The sequence below is a fragment of the Bubalus kerabau genome, chromosome 2 (genome assembly GCF_029407905.1).
Source record: "Bubalus kerabau isolate K-KA32 ecotype Philippines breed swamp buffalo chromosome 2, PCC_UOA_SB_1v2, whole genome shotgun sequence".
Lineage (NCBI taxonomy): Eukaryota > Metazoa > Chordata > Mammalia > Artiodactyla > Bovidae > Bubalus > Bubalus kerabau.
This window is the reverse complement of record NC_073625.1, coordinates 3,586,779-3,604,072: the sequence shown is the minus strand read 5'-3', so window position 1 is coordinate 3,604,072 and position 17,294 is coordinate 3,586,779. Positions and strand designations below refer to the sequence as shown.

The window sequence follows — 17,294 nt, the reverse complement described above, 5'->3', positions numbered from 1 at the left end:
GTCATGTGGACCCAGATTTCTCTGCAGGTTCTTATTTCCAGGCCACCTTATGAATTCCTCAACTCCACTGTCTAGTCAGGCAACTTCCTTCTTCACTTAGAATTCTTCCCATTATCTTACTGTTTCTCTCTCCAAGTGAGAACAGAATGGTAGTATGCAGTTACCTTTACAGTAAAAACATCAAGCAGAATGGTATTTAAAGAACTTCAGTCAAAATCTGTGACAAAAATGTATCGAGTCCATTTCCACAGCTTCACTATTTCTCCTCCGTATTTGTCACAGAAAGGGTCACACAATGAGTCATGAAAAATAGGGCAGTTACACCAAATGGTCACTGGGTGAATGTGTTGACTAATAAAATGATATCAACCTAAAGGGAGGGGCCAGAGGCATGCCACCAGAACTGAATTTGTCCCCACCCTGGGCAAGTTATATGTTAAGGAAATGAAAAGGAATGCTTATTTAAGTTCCCTCAGACAGAGGGATGGCAGAAACACTATACCGGATAATAGCTTGAACTTGGAGCCAAATGGAGAAAGAGAAAATTTAAGAAAGATAAGTTCAAGTTCCTACAGTTCAGGTCAAACAATTATCTGCACAAGGGATGAAACTTAACTGCAAAACAGTTCACATGAAAAGGGTCTAGTTGATGGCAAGGTCACTGTGAGTCAGCAAAGCAGTATGCCACAAAAGCCCAACCTGCCAGACACCTCCTTTACAGCAGTCATTAATCGTTCTACGACTTCCACCTTTGGATGCCACATCCCAAAGGGCAACAAGGATGATGATCAGGGGATTAAAAAAAAAACCACGGAGCAAGGACCAAGGGATGTGAACTGGATATGGAAGGGGGGTTGGGGGAGTCAGCAGTCATCCCAAGAAAAGGTTAGTTTGTAATCACACCGTAAAATCAAAATTAAGATCAGTGATAATGTTCCAGGAAGGTTCAAATCTGAGAAAAACTTTCTAACCTTATCCGCTCTCAAAACTATAAGAATTCATTCACGCCGAGGTAGACGAGGATGAATTTCTTACTCTTGAAATCCCTAGCAAGTAAAAGTTTTATTCCGTAACAAAGTTACTCAAATTCTTAAACTATCCTCAAGGCTATATAGGCCCACAGGTAATTAAAAGACAAGAAAATGACTCTATTATTTACTGTTGGTGGAAGGTTCACAATTTGTTACCAGGGGCATGGTTTTTCCAACATAATCACTGGCTGCTTCCGCAGCCTCACTGGATTCAAGCAAAGGGCTCTCCATGGCAGGGGGCGGACAGACAGAAGGGCAGAAGGGACCCTAACACTGCTCCCTAGTGCGGAAGCAACAGGAAATGGGACAAGAAAAGGATTAATAAGCTCATATCTGTTATTCTGGGAATTCCCAGGCTGTCCAGCGGTTAGGGCTCTCACTGCCCGGGTTCCAACCCTGGTTGAGAAACTAAGATCCCCAGCCCTCAGGGCGGGGGGAAAAAAATCTGTTATCGGATTCAGGAAAGATCAGCAACCTCGGGGTCGCTGGGGGTCACCGGGCGAGACCGGCCAGGGTGAGGCTCCCGGCCCGCAGGCGCCGCGGGCGTGTTCGTCACCGGAGGTGTTTCACAAGGTCGACCGCGTCCCCGAGGAGGTCGTTGAAACGGTAAGGGTTCTTCTTTGTTGTGGAGACGAGGCAGCGCCACCCTCGGCGAGCCGTCCCCAGGCGACCCTGGGGGGTCCCCCTCGGCGCCCGCCTTCTCCGCTCCGCCCGGGCCGAGGGCACTGCGGCGTCCGCGCCCTCCCGGCCGCTGGGCCGCGGGTCCCCGGGGCGCGCGCACGCGCGGCCTCCCCTCAGCGAGCGACCCCGCGGGGGAGGGGCGGCCACGTCAGAGCCCGAGGGCGCGGGGGCGGGGCCTCCCGCGGGGCGGGGCCTCCCGCCGGCGCGCGCCCGCCCCCAGGGGCCCCCGCGGCCGGCGAATGTGGGTCACGGAGCCGCGCGGCCTCACGTGTCCCCGCCCGCCGCCGCCGCCCCGGCGCCCATTATGTAATGCCGCGTCACGCGCCCGCCCAGCCAACCGGCGGCCTCGCGCCGCCGAACGTAAACACAGCACGCACGTGGCTCGCGCGGCCGGGCCATGTGAGGGGGGGCCGGGCCGCCGCGCTGCGGCGCTGCGGGCGGCCGGGAGGGCGGCCCGGGGGGTGCCGAGCGCCAGGCTCCGGGCGGGCCCCCCGCGCCGCCGCCCGTGAGGGGCCCCGCCGCCGCGCTCGCCCGCCCGTCGGCCCCGCGCGCCCGCCGCCGCCGCGCCCCCCGCCCTGTAGGCTCTTACCCGCATTCACCTCCATGGTGCCTTCGGGGAGGCCCGAGGCCGCCCGTCCGCAGAGCGGGCAGCGCCCCCGCCGCCGCCTCAACGCCGCGCCGCCCCGGGCCGCCGCCGGCGGTGGTCGCGGGGCGCCCTCATGGGCGGGGCGCGCGGAGGCCCGCAGCCGGGCCCCGGGGCCGGAAAGCTAGCTCGGGGAGAGCGCGCGGCGGCGGGCGGCGCTCCTCGCGGGCCCCGACAACAAAGCGGCGGCGCGGCGGCTTCCTGCAGCCAGCGCACCGCGGCGGCGAGGGCGGCTGACGGGAGGGCAGCAGCGACCATGTGACCCGCGCACACACCCTCCCCCGCCCGCGGCCGGCCGCTGCGGCGACTCCGCCCTCCCTCCCGCCCGCCCCGCCCGCCGCCAGCACCCGCGGCCACCGCGCCTCCGGGTTTCCCGCCCGGCCGGGGTGCCCAACCCTGCACCCCGCCCCCCGCCCCCCGAGGACTCCGCAGGTCACCTCCGATGGTTACCTTGCAACCCCCACCTCACCTGGTGACTCCGCGGGTCACCCCCGATGGTGACCTAGACCCCCTCCCCCCCGCACCTGGTGACTCCCTGGGTCACCTCCCATGGCGACCTGGGACCCTTCCCCCACCTAGTGACACCTCAGGTCACCTCCCATGGCGACCTAGCACTCCCTGCCCCCCACCTAGTGAGTCCGCAGGTCACCCCCGATGGTTACCTAGCACACCCTCCCCCGCCACCCGGTGACTCCGCGGGTCACCTCCCATGGGGACCTAGGACCCCCCCCCCACCTAGTGACTCCGCAGGTCACCCCCGATGGTGACCTAGACCCCCTCCGCCCCCCCGCACCTGGTGACTCCGCGGGTCACCTCCGATGGTCACCTAGGACCGCGGGGTGGCGCGGAACAGACCCGCTTTTCAGGATCCAGGCTGGGCAGACTGCTGACCGCCCTGGGGGTCGGCGCTCCCACAGACAGCTCTGCTGGAATCTCCTTCCTCTGCACCGCTCGGTGACTTCATCCAGTCCAAGAGCTCAGACATCTGTGTTCTGAATGAGCTTCAGGCGCTTGCGTCCAGTAGCCCGTTTGATTATGCCACCTTGATGTCCTTTGGCAGCTCAAGTTTCAGGTGTAAACAGGTGCCTTTTTCTTCCCTTCAAAAGGACGAAACTGGAAAAACATGACCTGTGTGCTGAGGTATGAGGAGGGAAGTGTGTTGATGCCTGCAACTGAAATGAATTGTGAAAGTAAGGGAACTCCCTGGTGATCCAGTGCAACGCTGGGCTCCGAATGTAGGGAGCCCAGGTTCGATCCCTGGTCAGGGAAATAAATCCTGCTTGGCACAGCTAAAGATCCCATGTGCTGCAACTAAGACCCAGGGCAGCCTAAATAAATATTTTTAATAAAAAATAAAATGTGTTTAAAGTAAGATGGGCTGAAGAACGTGGATAGAAATACAGTAAGATGGCCCTTGTAGATGTCATATGTGGGTATTCACAACTGGTAAATGTCTTCCCCAGCTGTTCCTTGGAGAAGGCAATGGCACCCTACTCCAGTACTCTTGCCTGGAAAATCCCATGGACGGAGGAGCCTGGTGGGCTGCAGTCCATGGGGTCGCTGAGGGTTGGACACGACTGAGCGACTTCACTTTCACTTTTCACTTTCATGCATTGGAGAAGGAAATGGCAACCCACTCCAGTGTTCTTGCCTGGAGAATCCCAGGGACGGGGGAGCCTGGTGGGCTGCTGTCTATGGGGTCGCACAGAGTCGGACACGACTGACGCGACTTAGCAGCAGGCAGTTGCTCTTTGAAAATTTTCCGAGTACAGTGTTGAGGGAACTGTAATGTGTGAGACATCCCTTCTCCCTCCACCACCCCATGAGCACACACACCACCCCATGAGCACACACACCACCCCATCTTAATCTTCATATTTTGGTAAATTTGCCAGTTCCTGAAGCCAACAAGTCAAGTTTCTCTTTTCTCTCCTTGTCCCTCTGTCTGTCTCTCTCACTGCCTTTTATACCTCTATTCAATCCATTAAGAAATCTGAGCTATTCTGTCGTCTATTGCTGTTTAGTGGATAAATCATGTCGCTAAGTTATGTCCGACTCTTTGCAACCCCAACTCTTTAGCCCACCAGGCTCCTCTGTCCTTGGGGATTCTCCAGGCCAGAATACGAGAGTGGGGTGCCATTCCCTCCTCCAGGGGATCTTCCCTACCTAGGGATCGAACTCCTGTTTCCTGCATTGGCAGGCGGATTCATTACCAGCGAACCACCTGGGAAGCCCTCTGCGGTATTCTAACTTCAGTTTTAATACTTTTCACCATCAGCATGGATATTACTCTGCATCAAACCACCATCATCTCTTGCCTCCTGCTGCTGCTGCTGCTGCTAAGTCGCTTCAGTCGTGTCTGACTCTGTGCAACCCCATAGACAGCAGCCCACCAGGCTCCCCCGTCCCTGGGATTCTCCAGGCAAGAACACTGGAGTGGGTTGCCATTTCCTTCTCCAATGCATGAAAGTGAAAAGTGAAAGTGAAGTCGCTCAGTCGTGTCCAACCCTCAGCGACCCCATGGACTGCAGCCCACCAGGCTCCTCCGTCCATGGGATTTTCCAGGCAAGAGTACTGGAGTGGGGTGCCATTGCCTTCTCCTCATCTCTTGCCTGGGCTACTGTAATAGTTCCCTAACAGAGAAACGACTCCTGTATCCACCTACAACCACTTCTCCACAATTGGAGTGTTATTTTTTAATGTAAATGAGATGTAAGTACTCTGCTCAGAACCCTTCAATAGCTTCCTATTGCTTTTTTTTTTTTTTTTAATCCAGTGCCTTAAGCTGCCCTGCAAAACCCTGCACAAACTCTGAGCTCCGTCCCCAGCACTCTGCACAAGGGGGTCCTCTTTCCTTCCCTGCCTCAGGGCTTTATCACCCTCTGTGATGCTGGAGCAAGACTTCAGGCTACACTTTGTAGCTTGCTTTTTCATTTTCTGTATCAACCACCATCTGCTTCTGCATAGGTAAAAATTAAGCTGACCCAAAGAGTGCAGAAGGCAGAAATCACAAAGAGGACATCACAGCGGTCCCCTCAGTGTCCTCAGGGCATCAGTTCCAGGACCTCTGTTGTTTTTGTTTCCCTAAGTCATGTCTGACTGTGACCTCATGGACTGTAGCCCACCAGGCTCCTCTGTCCGTGGGATTCTCCAGGCAAGAACACTGGATCGGGTTGTCATGCCCTCCTCCAGGGGATCTTCCTGACCCAGGGATCGAACCCGCATCTCTTATGTCTCCTGCATTGGCAGATGGATTCTTCACCTCTAGTGGGAACCCTAATATAAGCTGTGGACTTCGGGTGTGTCCATATAGGTTCCCGAGTGGTGACAGATGTACCCCTGTGCTGTAGGGTGTTGATCGTGGGGGAGGATGTGTGTGTCGGGGGACAGAACATCTGTGGGAACTCTGTACTCATCATTCAACGTTGCTGTGAACCTGCAACTGCTCTAAAAAGTAGAGTATATTTTAAAGAGAGAGAGAGCGATGAATGGAGAAAGCAGCGGTGACATCGATACACTATCATGTGTCGAATAGGTACCTGGTGAGAAGTTGCTGTGCAACAGGGAGCCCCACCTGGTGCTCTGTGATGAGCGGAGGGGCGGGGTGCAGGAGGGGAGGGAGGCTCAACAGGGAGGATGGCTGATGGGGGTGGTTGTAGGCAGAAACCAACATAACATTGTAAAGCAATTGTCCTCCAGTTAAAAACAAACAATAATAGAGAAGGTGCTACCAGTTAAGTTGGAAAAGAAGAATGGAAATAGGCTCTCTCTTCCACGATAATGCCTATGAAATAAAATCTATTATCTTCAAGCCTCTCATCCCGAAAAGGTCGCCTCCATCCTGTGCGGCTTGCTGGTTAACTGTCAGAGCCTGCAAAGCTATAGATGGCCCTGGTCGGTCACGGCCACACCACTGGCCCCTGGAGTTGCGTGGGGCTCCTCAGAGCCAGAGGAGGGGCAGAGCGGCACCCCGGGGGACAGTTCCCAGAGTTCCAGAGCTGCCACGGAGACCACCTTTTGCTGCTGTCTTCTAAGGAGCCTCCGTTTTTAACCCTATGGAGCCTGTGACTAAGTCCACAGGAATTCCCAGACTATTCAGAGTGGGTTTCTACCTACTCCTCCTTTCTCTTTCCTCTGACAAAAATAATCACTTTCTTGAACGAAGTGACTGTGTCTTCAAATGTCATCTGTTAAAAGAGGCAGATTTCCTGAGAAAATCACCTTATCAACCCTTATATTCCACTGACACTGAGGGCCTGGGAAGCTGCACACAGAACCATCCAGTCTGGATGCAGATGAAGAAGTCGAGAGCCTGAATCGGGCTTCCCTGGAGGCTCTGTGGTAAAGAACCCACCTGCCAAAGCTGAAGATGCAGGTTCGATCCCTCAGTTGGGAAGACCCCCTGGAGGAGGAAATGACAACCCCCTCCAGTATTCTTGCCTGGAGAATCAATCACAAGGACAGAGGAGCCTGGTGGGCTACAGTCCACGGGGTCACAAGAGAGTCAGTCACGACTTAGTGATTAAACAGCAACAACAAGCCTACCGTTAGAGTCCTCTGATTGCAAACTCAGTACAGCAGGCCAAGGAGGGCCCTTCCTGCGAGGGCCTGGGTGCAGGAGAGACGTGAGGAGACAGGGAAAGGGAACAAGAGGAAGTTTCCTAATAGTTAAGGCCAATTAGAGATGTCTACTATTTTTCCTCATTTTCAACTGTTCTGATGAACCCTGCTGGTTCCCAGCACCTCAGTAACTTTCCACCTTAGCTTTGCCTTCTCTGTGCCTTGGATCAGCAGTTCTCGAACATTTTTATCTTGGAAGCCCTTAGTGTGTGTTAGTCGCTTAGTCGTGTCCGACCCTTTATGACCCATGGACTGTGGCCCACCAGAATCCTTGTCCATGGGGTTCTCCAGGCAAGCACACTGGAGTGGGTTGCCATTTCCTCTACACTCTTAAATTATTGAAAACAGCAGAGCACTTTTTCACAGACTGTATTTGTCCTATCCACCTATTAGAAATGAAAACAGGGAAATGTTTAAAACCCAAGCACACACAACACGTAAGTCACAGAACAGCGACATCATCAGATGTCAACAGACAGCTTTGGCGGTTTCCTCTGCTCACAGCAAATTGCAATTGCTATTCAACCTCATGATAGCTGTGATGTAATTTCTTGAGGCTTTTTTTTTTTCTTTACTGCCCTGGTCACAGCACTAGCTTCTAGAGTCATTGCCCAATCATGCCTCTATTGTAAACAAAAATGTTTGAATACTTATTTTTTAACTAGAAGCATAATTTCATTATATTATACATAAATAATAAACATTTCAACATAATGACCAACGATGACTTACATAGGTATCAGTTCAGTTCAATCTCTCAGTCATGTCTGACTCTTTGCGACCCCATGAATTGCAGCACATCAGACTTCCCTGTCCATCACCAACTCCCAGAGTTTACTCAAACTCATGTCCATTGAGTAGGTAATGCCATCCAACCATCGCATCCTCTGTCATCCCCTTCTCCTCCTGCCTTCAATCTTACCCAGCATCAGGGTCTTTGCAAATGAGTCAGCTCTTCGCATGAGGTAGCCAAAGTATTGGAGTTTCAGCTTTAGCATCAGTCCTTCCAATGAACATTCAGGACTGATCTCCTTCAGAATGGACTGGTTGGATCTCCTTGCAGTCCAAGGGACTCTCAAGCGTCTTCTCCAACACTGCAGTTCAAAAGCATCAATTCTCTGGCGCTCAGCTTTCTTTATAGTCCAACTCTCACATCATACATGACCACTGGAAAAACCATAGCCTTGACTAGACAGACCTTTGTTGGCAAAGTAATGTCTCTGCTTTTTAATATGCTGTCTAGGTTGGTCATAACTTTTCTTCCAAGGAGTAAGCATCTTTTTATTTCATGGCTGCAGTCACCATCTGCAGTGATTTTGGAGCCCCCCAAAAATAAAGTCAGCCACTGTTTCCATTGTTCTCCCATCTATTTGCCATGAAGTGATGGGACCGGATGCCATGATCTTAGTTTTCTGAATGTTGAGCTTTAAGCCAACTTTTTAACTCTCCTCCTTTACTTTCATCAAGAGGTTTTTTAGTTCCTCTTCACTTTCTGCCATAAAGGTGGTGTCATCTGCATATCTGAGGTTGTTGATATTTCTCCCAGCAATCTTGATTTCCAGTTTGTGTTTCACCCAGCCCAATGTTTCTCATGATGTACTCTGCATAGAAGTTAAATAAGCAGGGTGACAATATACAGCCTTGATGTACTCCTTTTCCTATTTGGAACCAGTCTGTTGTTCCATGTCCAGTTCTAACTGTTGCTTCGTGACCTGCATACAGGTTTCTCAAGAGACAGGTGAGGTAGTATGGTATTCCCATCTCCTGAAGAATTTTCCACACAGTCAAAGGCTTTGGCATAGTCAATAAAGCAGAAGTAGATGTTTTTCTGGAACTCTCTTGCTTTTTATATGATCCAGCAAATGTTGGCAATTTGATCTCTGGTTCCTCTGCCGTTTCTAAAACCAGCTTGAACATCTGGAAGTTCACAGTTCAAGTATTGTTGAAGCCTGGCTTGGAGAATTTTTAGCATTAATAGGTATCATCACTATGTAAATCAGGTTTTCTCATTTTATCTCTTCATAAAATATTCAGTTAAACACATTACAATATTACATCTGTGCATAGAAAAAAATCACTCAATCTGAATTAATCCATTGACACCAAGATAAGTGAAGTGTTTATGCACAATCCTAGAAATGAGGCGCACACCCAACACCCTCCAATGCAGTAACAATATCTTATGAGATGCAATAAAGCAAAATACATTCCACCAAAACAGTCAAGTTTGTGTTGAACAGAAAAGTACTCTACACTATTCCAGTTTTTAAATTTAAGTTAGTTAAAATAAAATATAAAATTCAGTCCATCAGTGTCACTAGTTATGTTTCAAGGGTCAAAAGCCACATGTAATTCATGGTAACCATATCCGTCATTACAGTTTTAGAGACTTTCTTATTCTTCCTGAGTCAGCATGAGGAATTATTATTCTAGGAATTCGTCTATGATGTTTGTTTTCAGCAATTATTTATTATCTTTTAAACCTCCATCAATTTTGTGGTTTCTCAATCTTAATTTTATTTGTGCTTTCCCACCCCCGTCCCCCAATTAGTCCTACTAGAAGCATGTCTACTTAACTGGCTTTTTCAAAGGCTCAATTTGGGGCTTTATTGATTCACTATACAGTATTTGTCTTCCATTCTACTCTGATTTCTGCTTTTTGTTTTGGTCGCCCTCCTTCTGTTCTATTTTCATCTGCTTTTTCTAACTTCTTAGTTTAGACCTGTATCTTGTTAGAGGCTTCCCAGATGGCTCTATGAGTAAAGAATGCCCCCGCAATTCAGGAGATTCAGGAGACACCGGTTTGATACCTGGGTCAGAAAGATCACCTGGAGCAGGGCATGCATCTTGTTAAGTTTGCTTTGGTTGGCCAGAGCCTGTCTTTCCTGTTAGTGGCTAAGGAACCCCTCACTGATAATGCTTTAATTCATCCTTTCCTCCTCCAGGGAGTATTCTGGTTACTACCGCAGTGCAAGAGAGCCCCTCAGAACTTAGTGGTTTTAAACAGAGCAATCACTTCATGACCTTGGATGGTTCCTATGGGTCAGAACTTGCAGAGAGAGCCTCCTGGCTGGGCGTTTCTGGCTCAGGGTCTGTATTCCTGACGATCAGACAGTGGGCAGGGCCTGAGGAACCAGCCCCCTGAGGCCCAGCCCAGCCTCTCTCTTGGGCGGTTATTGGGCACCCCGTCCGTCGGGCCGCTCAGGGCTCCAGCACAAGTTCTTCAGGGAACAGGGCAGAAGGTACGTCACCTGTTCTGTGCGAGCCTCAGAAGTCACGCAGCACCAATTTTGCTGCATTTTTAGTTACACGGGAAGTCAGAAGCACACCCAGATTTGAAGGACCAGCACGCACATGTCACCTCTTCATAAGAGGACCGTCAAGGTCCTGTTGTGAGTCGCGTGTGAGATGGAGACTGTTGTGCCGCCATCGTTGTTCAAACTGGGAACAGTGACACACACAGTCCACCCTGACTCGAGGAGCTTGTTCCAAGTGTCATCTGTAAGACGCTGTACTTCTCAAGGTGAACGTTTCCACAACCTCCGCCTGGCGGCATTTTCTAAGCCTCAGAATAAAGAGAAAGGAACGAATCGGGTAACAAGTGGGCCTAGAAAGGCTCCCACTCCAAATAATGGCTCAGTTGTTGAAGTTAGATCCCTCATGACACAACAAAGACCCCATATGCCACAAGTGAGACCCGACACAGTCAAATAAATAAGTAAATATTTAACAAAATGACGTCTGATGGCACTGGAATGGGAGAGCTCCCTCAGAGAAGACTCTGGTGGGAAGAATGCGATCCACACATAACGGGTGTAATCTATGCAACACTACAGAAAATCCAAGACCACCCTCAACAGAAGTCATCCGGCCAAGGGGCCTCATTGAGTAGAGTCGGAAAATATCCAATGGCATCTGGACACCCTAATTGAATTTTGTAAGTACTCCACTGATTTAATAACACACTAAACAGATTTTTAAAAAATAAGAAAATGTTGCATGACAGTTCAATAAATAAAAATGCCCAATCATCTTGAATACTCTCTATCATAGTTTGAAAAGAAAAAACCTCCAATAAGGGAGCAGAGGAGGAATAGATTGGGAGTTTGGGGTTAGTAGATATGAACTATTACATACAGAATGGATAAACGATAAGGTCCTTCTGTATAGTACAGGGAACTGTTCAATGCCCTGTGAGAATCATAGTGGAACAGAGCATAAAACATGTATATATGTATAAAACCGTGTCACTTTGCAGTACAGCTGACATGAGCACAACATTGTAAATCAACTACACTTCAGTAAAAAATAAATTTAAAAATAATAGAAAAATAACCTACAATAATTTTTCCTGGGGTGGGGTGAAGAAAGCAAAACCATCAGGCACAAAATATAGCTCTAGGGCTTCCCTGGTGGCTCGGTGGTGAAGATTCCACCTGCTAATGCAGGAGACGCGGGTTTAATCCCTGATCCGGGAAGATCCCACATGTCGCAGAGCAACTATACCCATGGGCCTCAACTACTGAGCCTGCGCTCTAGAGTCCGCTTGGCCGCCACGAAGAACTGCAGCACCTCACCCCCTCTCCAGTTACTGGATCGGGCCACGGGCTAACAAGGGCTCCCCCGCACAGTGAAGCTGGGGAACCCGGCCCTCTGCTACCGGAAGCAGAGACTTTGCAGCAGAAGCGCTCTCCGTAGGGACGGGGTAGGCAGCCTTCTAAGTCCCCAGTGATCCCTGCCTCCGGGTATTTACCTCCTTGTGTAATCCAACCTCCCCTTCCAGTACTGTGAACTGGACGGAGTGACTTGCTTCTAAAAATAGAATACGGTGGGAATTCCCTGAAGGTCCAGTGGGTCAAGACTTCTTCCAATGCAGGGGGTGTGGGTTTAATCCTTGGTTGGGGAGCTAAGATCCTGCATGCCTCAAGCCCCCCAAAACTGAAACATGACAGGGAAACAATGTTGTAACAAGTTTAATAAGGCCTTTTAAAATGGTCCACATAAAAAAAATCTTAAAAAAAATTAAAATAGAATACAGAGGAGGGATAAGTTGGGAATTTGGGGTTAACATACAAACACTACTATATAAAAAGCAGATAGCCAACCTACTATATATAGCACAGGGAACTCTGCTCAATATTCTGTAATAACCAAAATGGGAAAAGAAACTTAAAAAGAAAAAAATGAGTAGACACATGTATATGTGTAACTGAATTGCTTTATTGTACACCTGAAACTACCACAGCATTGTAAATCAACTGTACTTCACTATAAAATAAAAATAAAAGTAAGAGTAGAATATGACAAAGCGATGGATGCCGCCGCTGAGATTCTGTCATGCAAGACTAACATATCTTCCTCACACTCTCTCTTTCCAGCTCTTCTTATCTGGTCACCCTGATCAATGGTTAGCTATGTTAGGAGCTGCCCTGTGGAGAGACACTCCTGTGGTCAAGAACTTGCTGTCTGAACAACAACCAGCAAGGAACTGGATCCTGCCAACAAGCAGTGCATGAGGTCAGAGCGGATCTTTCCCCCAGCTGTGCCTGGAGATGACTTCAACCACACCCGGCACCTTGACTGCAGCCCATGGAGACCCTGACGCAGAGAACCCGCCTAAGCTGCATGCAGATGTCTGACCCACAGAAATGTGAGATAATAAATGTCGTCATTTAAGCTGGTAAATTTTACGGTAATTAGCTACTCAGCAGTTGATGACTGACTAATAAAGGGGACAATCAGCAGATCGGGACACTGAAAATTCATACCTGTCCAAATTCCCCCAACGTCATAGGGACCTAACAGACCTGTGGATAAATAAACACCAGCCAGTAGAGCCAACAGGCTTCCCAGGTGGCGCTAGTGGTGAAGAACCCGCCTGCCAGTCCAGGAGACGTAGGAGACTGTGCTCCAGTCCCTGGGTGGAGAAGGTCCCCCAGAGAAGGAAATGGCAACCCACTCCAGTATTCTTGCCTGGAGAATCCCATGGACAGAGGAGCCTGGAGGGCTACAGTCCACGGGGTCGCACAGAGTCAGACACGACTGAACGCACACACTGTGAGCAGTAGAACCGACAGCTGGGAATTTCCAAAGGAAATCTTTGAGTCCACGGTGAGTATGAAGCTGAAAACAATGGGATTGATTCAACGTTTGCATAAGTGAAGCAGTAGGTCCCACCCAGATCCCACCCTCCAGCGAGGCTTTATAATAATCAGTGCCGCTCCCTAGAGCGTCCCAACACACACACACACACACACACACACACCCCTCCAGTCAGCTTTCTAATACTTCACTCAGATATAAACAGAGAACAGTGGATCACTAGACTTTTGAGGGAAGAGGCTACCATATGGAAAGGAAACAGAAACTAAGAACAATACAAGACGCAAGAAAAGCACTTTATAATAGGAGAGAGAAGAGAAGATAGAGCACCCATGAACTAGGATGCTACAAAAAAGAAACAGAAAAAGCAAGAATTACTGAGTAATAAAGACAATGTATGAAATTGTATTGGAAAAATTAGAAAGCAAAGAAACAATTATGCAGAACAGAAATACAAAAAAAAAAAAAAAAAAAAAAAAGACTTTACAAGCAGTTTTTTAAAAAAAAACTTCTAGATTAATCCAGGAGGGACTTCTCCAGCTGTCCAGAGGCTCAGACTTCACTTTCCCGTGCAAGAGTTTGTCCCTGGTTGGAGATCCAAGATCCCAAATGCCTCGCAGCCAAAAAACCAAAACATGAAACAGAGCAATATTGTAATAAATTAAATACAGACTTTAAAAATAGTCCACATCGTTTGGCAGAAACCAACACAATACTGTAAAAGAATTACGCTTCAATTTAAAAAAATCTTAAAAAAAAAAAAAGATTAATCCAGGAGATATAGTAGGAGTTCTGGAAAGAAAATGATCAAAGAAATAATTCCAGAGAATTTTCCTGGAATTAAATGAAAGAGTTTCCAGATTAGAATACTCTCAGATTATGCTGCACAGGTAATAAAAAAAAAATTAATTTCAAGACACATCATGGTGAAATTTCAAAGCATCAGGGACAAAGAAAGAATAATAAAGAACATCCAGAAAGAAAGATCAGATCACAGGCAATATGATCACATAGAAATCAGACCATCATGAGACTTCTCAACAGTGGCAGTGAACGCCTGGGAATGCCTTCCAATTTTTGAAATAAAAATACTTCACCACAAAACCCAACTGAACCATCAGTCACGTGCAAGGGTAGGATAAAGATAATTTAAGACAGATAAAGTTTCCAAAAACTCCCTTTCTAGACATCTTCTCCAGAAGGTTACTAAGGTGATGTAACATAGATTAGAAAGATGGAGGGAAGAGGAGTGTATGACGTGTGTGTTGCGGGGGGAGGAGTAGACCCAGACATGTCAAGGTACGGGAGGAAGACATGTATGTGATAGAGAAGTGTTATTTATTTCATTCTCGTCCTTACAGGAAAAAAAAAAAAAAACTGTACAAACTTTTTGGCCAATTCAATAGAAAGTCGATAGATAATGCCTGAAACTTGTGAGTAAAAGCAATAGCATTATAAGGAAATCATTTAGAAATACTGAGATACTATACAATGTCATGAACCTCCGTCCATAGATCATCAGGCACTCTGTCTATCAGATCTAGTCCCTGAAATCTATTTCTCACTTCCACTGTATAATCATAAGGGATTTGATTTAGGTCATACCTGAACGTACCTTAGGTCTAGTGGTTTTCCCTACTTTCTTCAATTTAAGTCTGAATTTGGCAATAAGGAGTTCATGGTCTGAGCCACGGTCAGCTCCCAGTCTTGTTTTTGCTGACTGTATAGAGCTTCTCCATCTTTGGCTGCAAAAAATATAATCAATCTGATTTCAGTGTTGACCATCTGGTGATGTCCATGTATAGAGTCTTCTCTTGTGTTGTTGGAAGAGGGTGTTTGCTATGACCAGTGCATTTTCTTGGCAAAACTCTATTACTCTTTGCCCTGCTTCATTCCGTATTCCAAGGCCAAATTTGCCTGTTACTCCAGGTGTTTCTTGACTTCCTACTTTTGCATTCCAGTCCCCTATAATGAAAAGGACATCTTTTTTGGGTGTTCGTTCTAAAAAGTCTTGTAGGTCTTCATAGAACCGTTCAACTTCAGCTCCTTCAGCATTACTGGTTGAGGCATAGGCTTGGACTACTGTGATATTGAATGGTTTGCCTTGGAAACGAACAGAGATCGTTCTGTCGTTTTTGAGATTGCATCCAAGTACTGCATTTTGGACTCATGATGGCTACTCCATTTCTTCTAAGGGATTCCTGTCCACAGTAGTAGATATAATGGTCATCTGAGTTAAATTCACCCATTCCAGATTACTGTCACTCTGCTTATTTAACTTACATGCAGAGTACATCATGCGAAATGCTGGGCTAGAAGAAGCACAAGCTGGAATCAAGATTGCCGGGAGAAATATCAATAACCTCAGATATGCAGATGACACGACCCTTCTGGCAGAAAGTGAAGAGGAACTAAAAGCCTCTTGATGAAAGTGAAAGTGGAGAGTGAAAAAGTTGGCTTAAAGCTCAACATTCAGAAAACAAAGATCATGGCATCTGGTCCCATCACTTCATGGGAAATAGATGGGGAAACAGTGGAAACAGTGTCAGACTTTATTTTGGGGGGCTCCAAAATCACTGTAGATGGTGATTGCAGCCATGAAATTAAAAGACGCTTACTCCTTGGAATGAAAGTTATGACCAACCTAGACAGCATATTGAAAAGCAGAGATATTACTTTGCCAACAAAGGTCCATCTAGTCAAGGCTATGGTTTTTCCAGTGGTCATGTATGGATGTGAGAGTTGGACTATGAAGAAAGCTGAGCGCCAAATAATTGATTCTTTTGAACTGTGGTGTTGGAGAAGACTCTTGAAAGTCCCTTGGACTGCAAGGAGATCCAACCAGTCAATCCTAAAGGAGATCAGTCCTGGGTGTTCATTGGAAGGACTGATGCTAAAGCTGAAACTCCAGTACTTTGGCCACCTCATGTGAAGAGTTGACTCATTGGAAAAGACTCTGATGCTGGGAGGGATTGGGAGCAGGAGGAGAAGGGGACGACAGAGGATGCGATGGCTGGATGGCATCACCAACTCAATGGACATGAGCTTGAGTAAACTCCGGGAGTTGGTGATGGACAGGGAAGCCTGGCATGCTGTGATTCATGGGGTCACAAAGAGTCAGACATGACTTAGCGACTGAACTGAAGGAGATACTGAGAGGCTGAAAGCTGGGGACTGAAGGATGGGGAGGATAGGGCAGGGTATTTCTGTTATTTATCATAAGCCACGTAGGGCCATGTGATTTCTTAAAATAGGTGAATTCATTAGTTTGATGAAAATAAAAGTTGCTTTAAAAACAAGAACTTTCATTAGCGGATGTAAACTATTATACACTATTATAATATTTACATGTATATTATATACATATAAACCCACACAACTGAGTGGGTGGACAACAGGTCCCACTGAACAGCACCGGGAACACTGTTCAGTATCTTATGATGGACCATCATGGAGAAGAATATGAAAAAGGATAAATATGTGTGTACGACTGAGTCACTTTGCTGGACAGCAGTAATTAACACAGCACTGTGAATCAACTACACTTCAGTTAAAACAAACTGAGGAAAAAACTGTCCAATTCCCCTTAAACACCACAATCTTTCAAGGATTAAATAATACAAGCATCTGAATTATTCGATGTTTGAGTTGCTTTCTCACTGTCTCCATTTATGGACAGGGTATCACTGGTGAAAATCAGTCTCTTTCTTCCAAATTGAAAGAATAAAGAAGCCTTGGCACTAAACTCCATTTCTGGCACTCAAGCCTAGCGAAATTATTCTAAAAATAGAAAAATCTTTATGTGAAATGATGTATAGCACTGTTTATATATTACTATATAATAATGCCAACAAAGGTCCATATAGTCAAAGCTATGGCTTTCCCAGTAGTCATGTATGGATGTGAGAGTTGGACCATAAAGAAGGCTGAGTGCCAAAGAATTGATGCTTTTGAACTGCAATGTTGGAGGACTCTTGAGAGTCCCTTGGACTGCAAGGAGATCCAACCAGTCCATCCTAAAGGAAATCAGTCCTGAATATTCATTGGAAGGACTGATGCTGAAGCTGAAACTCCAATACTTTGGCTACCTGATGTGAAGAACTGACTCATTGGAGAAGACCCTGATGCTGGGAAAGATTGAAGGCAGGGGGAGAAGGGGACGACAGAGGATGAGGTGGTTGGATGGCATCAGGACTCAATGGACATGAGTTTGACTA

At 47.5% G+C, this 17,294-nt stretch overlaps 1 protein-coding gene and 1 long non-coding RNA gene across 4 annotated transcripts in view; one reads left to right on the top strand and one right to left on the bottom strand.

Annotated features, from left to right (window-relative positions):
- The window catches only part of NR1D2 (nuclear receptor subfamily 1 group D member 2), a 28,557-nt gene extending 25,946 nt beyond the window's left edge, over positions 1–2,611 (bottom strand). The window contains exon 1 of one of the 3 annotated variants that reach the window (XM_055566896.1): positions 2,302–2,611. In XM_055566896.1, the coding sequence (XP_055422871.1) occupies positions 2,302–2,317 (16 nt within the window). In that variant the 5' untranslated portion in view covers positions 2,318–2,611. Of the gene's footprint in view, positions 1–1,506; positions 2,176–2,301 lie in introns of those variants that run through there. The other 2 variants (XM_055566899.1, XM_055566898.1) reach the window with 2 other exon arrangements.
- The window catches only part of LOC129642933 (uncharacterized), a 30,357-nt gene continuing 14,627 nt past the window's right edge, over positions 1,565–17,294 (top strand). Inside the window, exon 1 of the long non-coding RNA XR_008709936.1 lies at positions 1,565–1,637. This is a non-coding gene — a long non-coding RNA (uncharacterized LOC129642933). The remainder of the gene's footprint in view (positions 1,638–17,294) is intronic.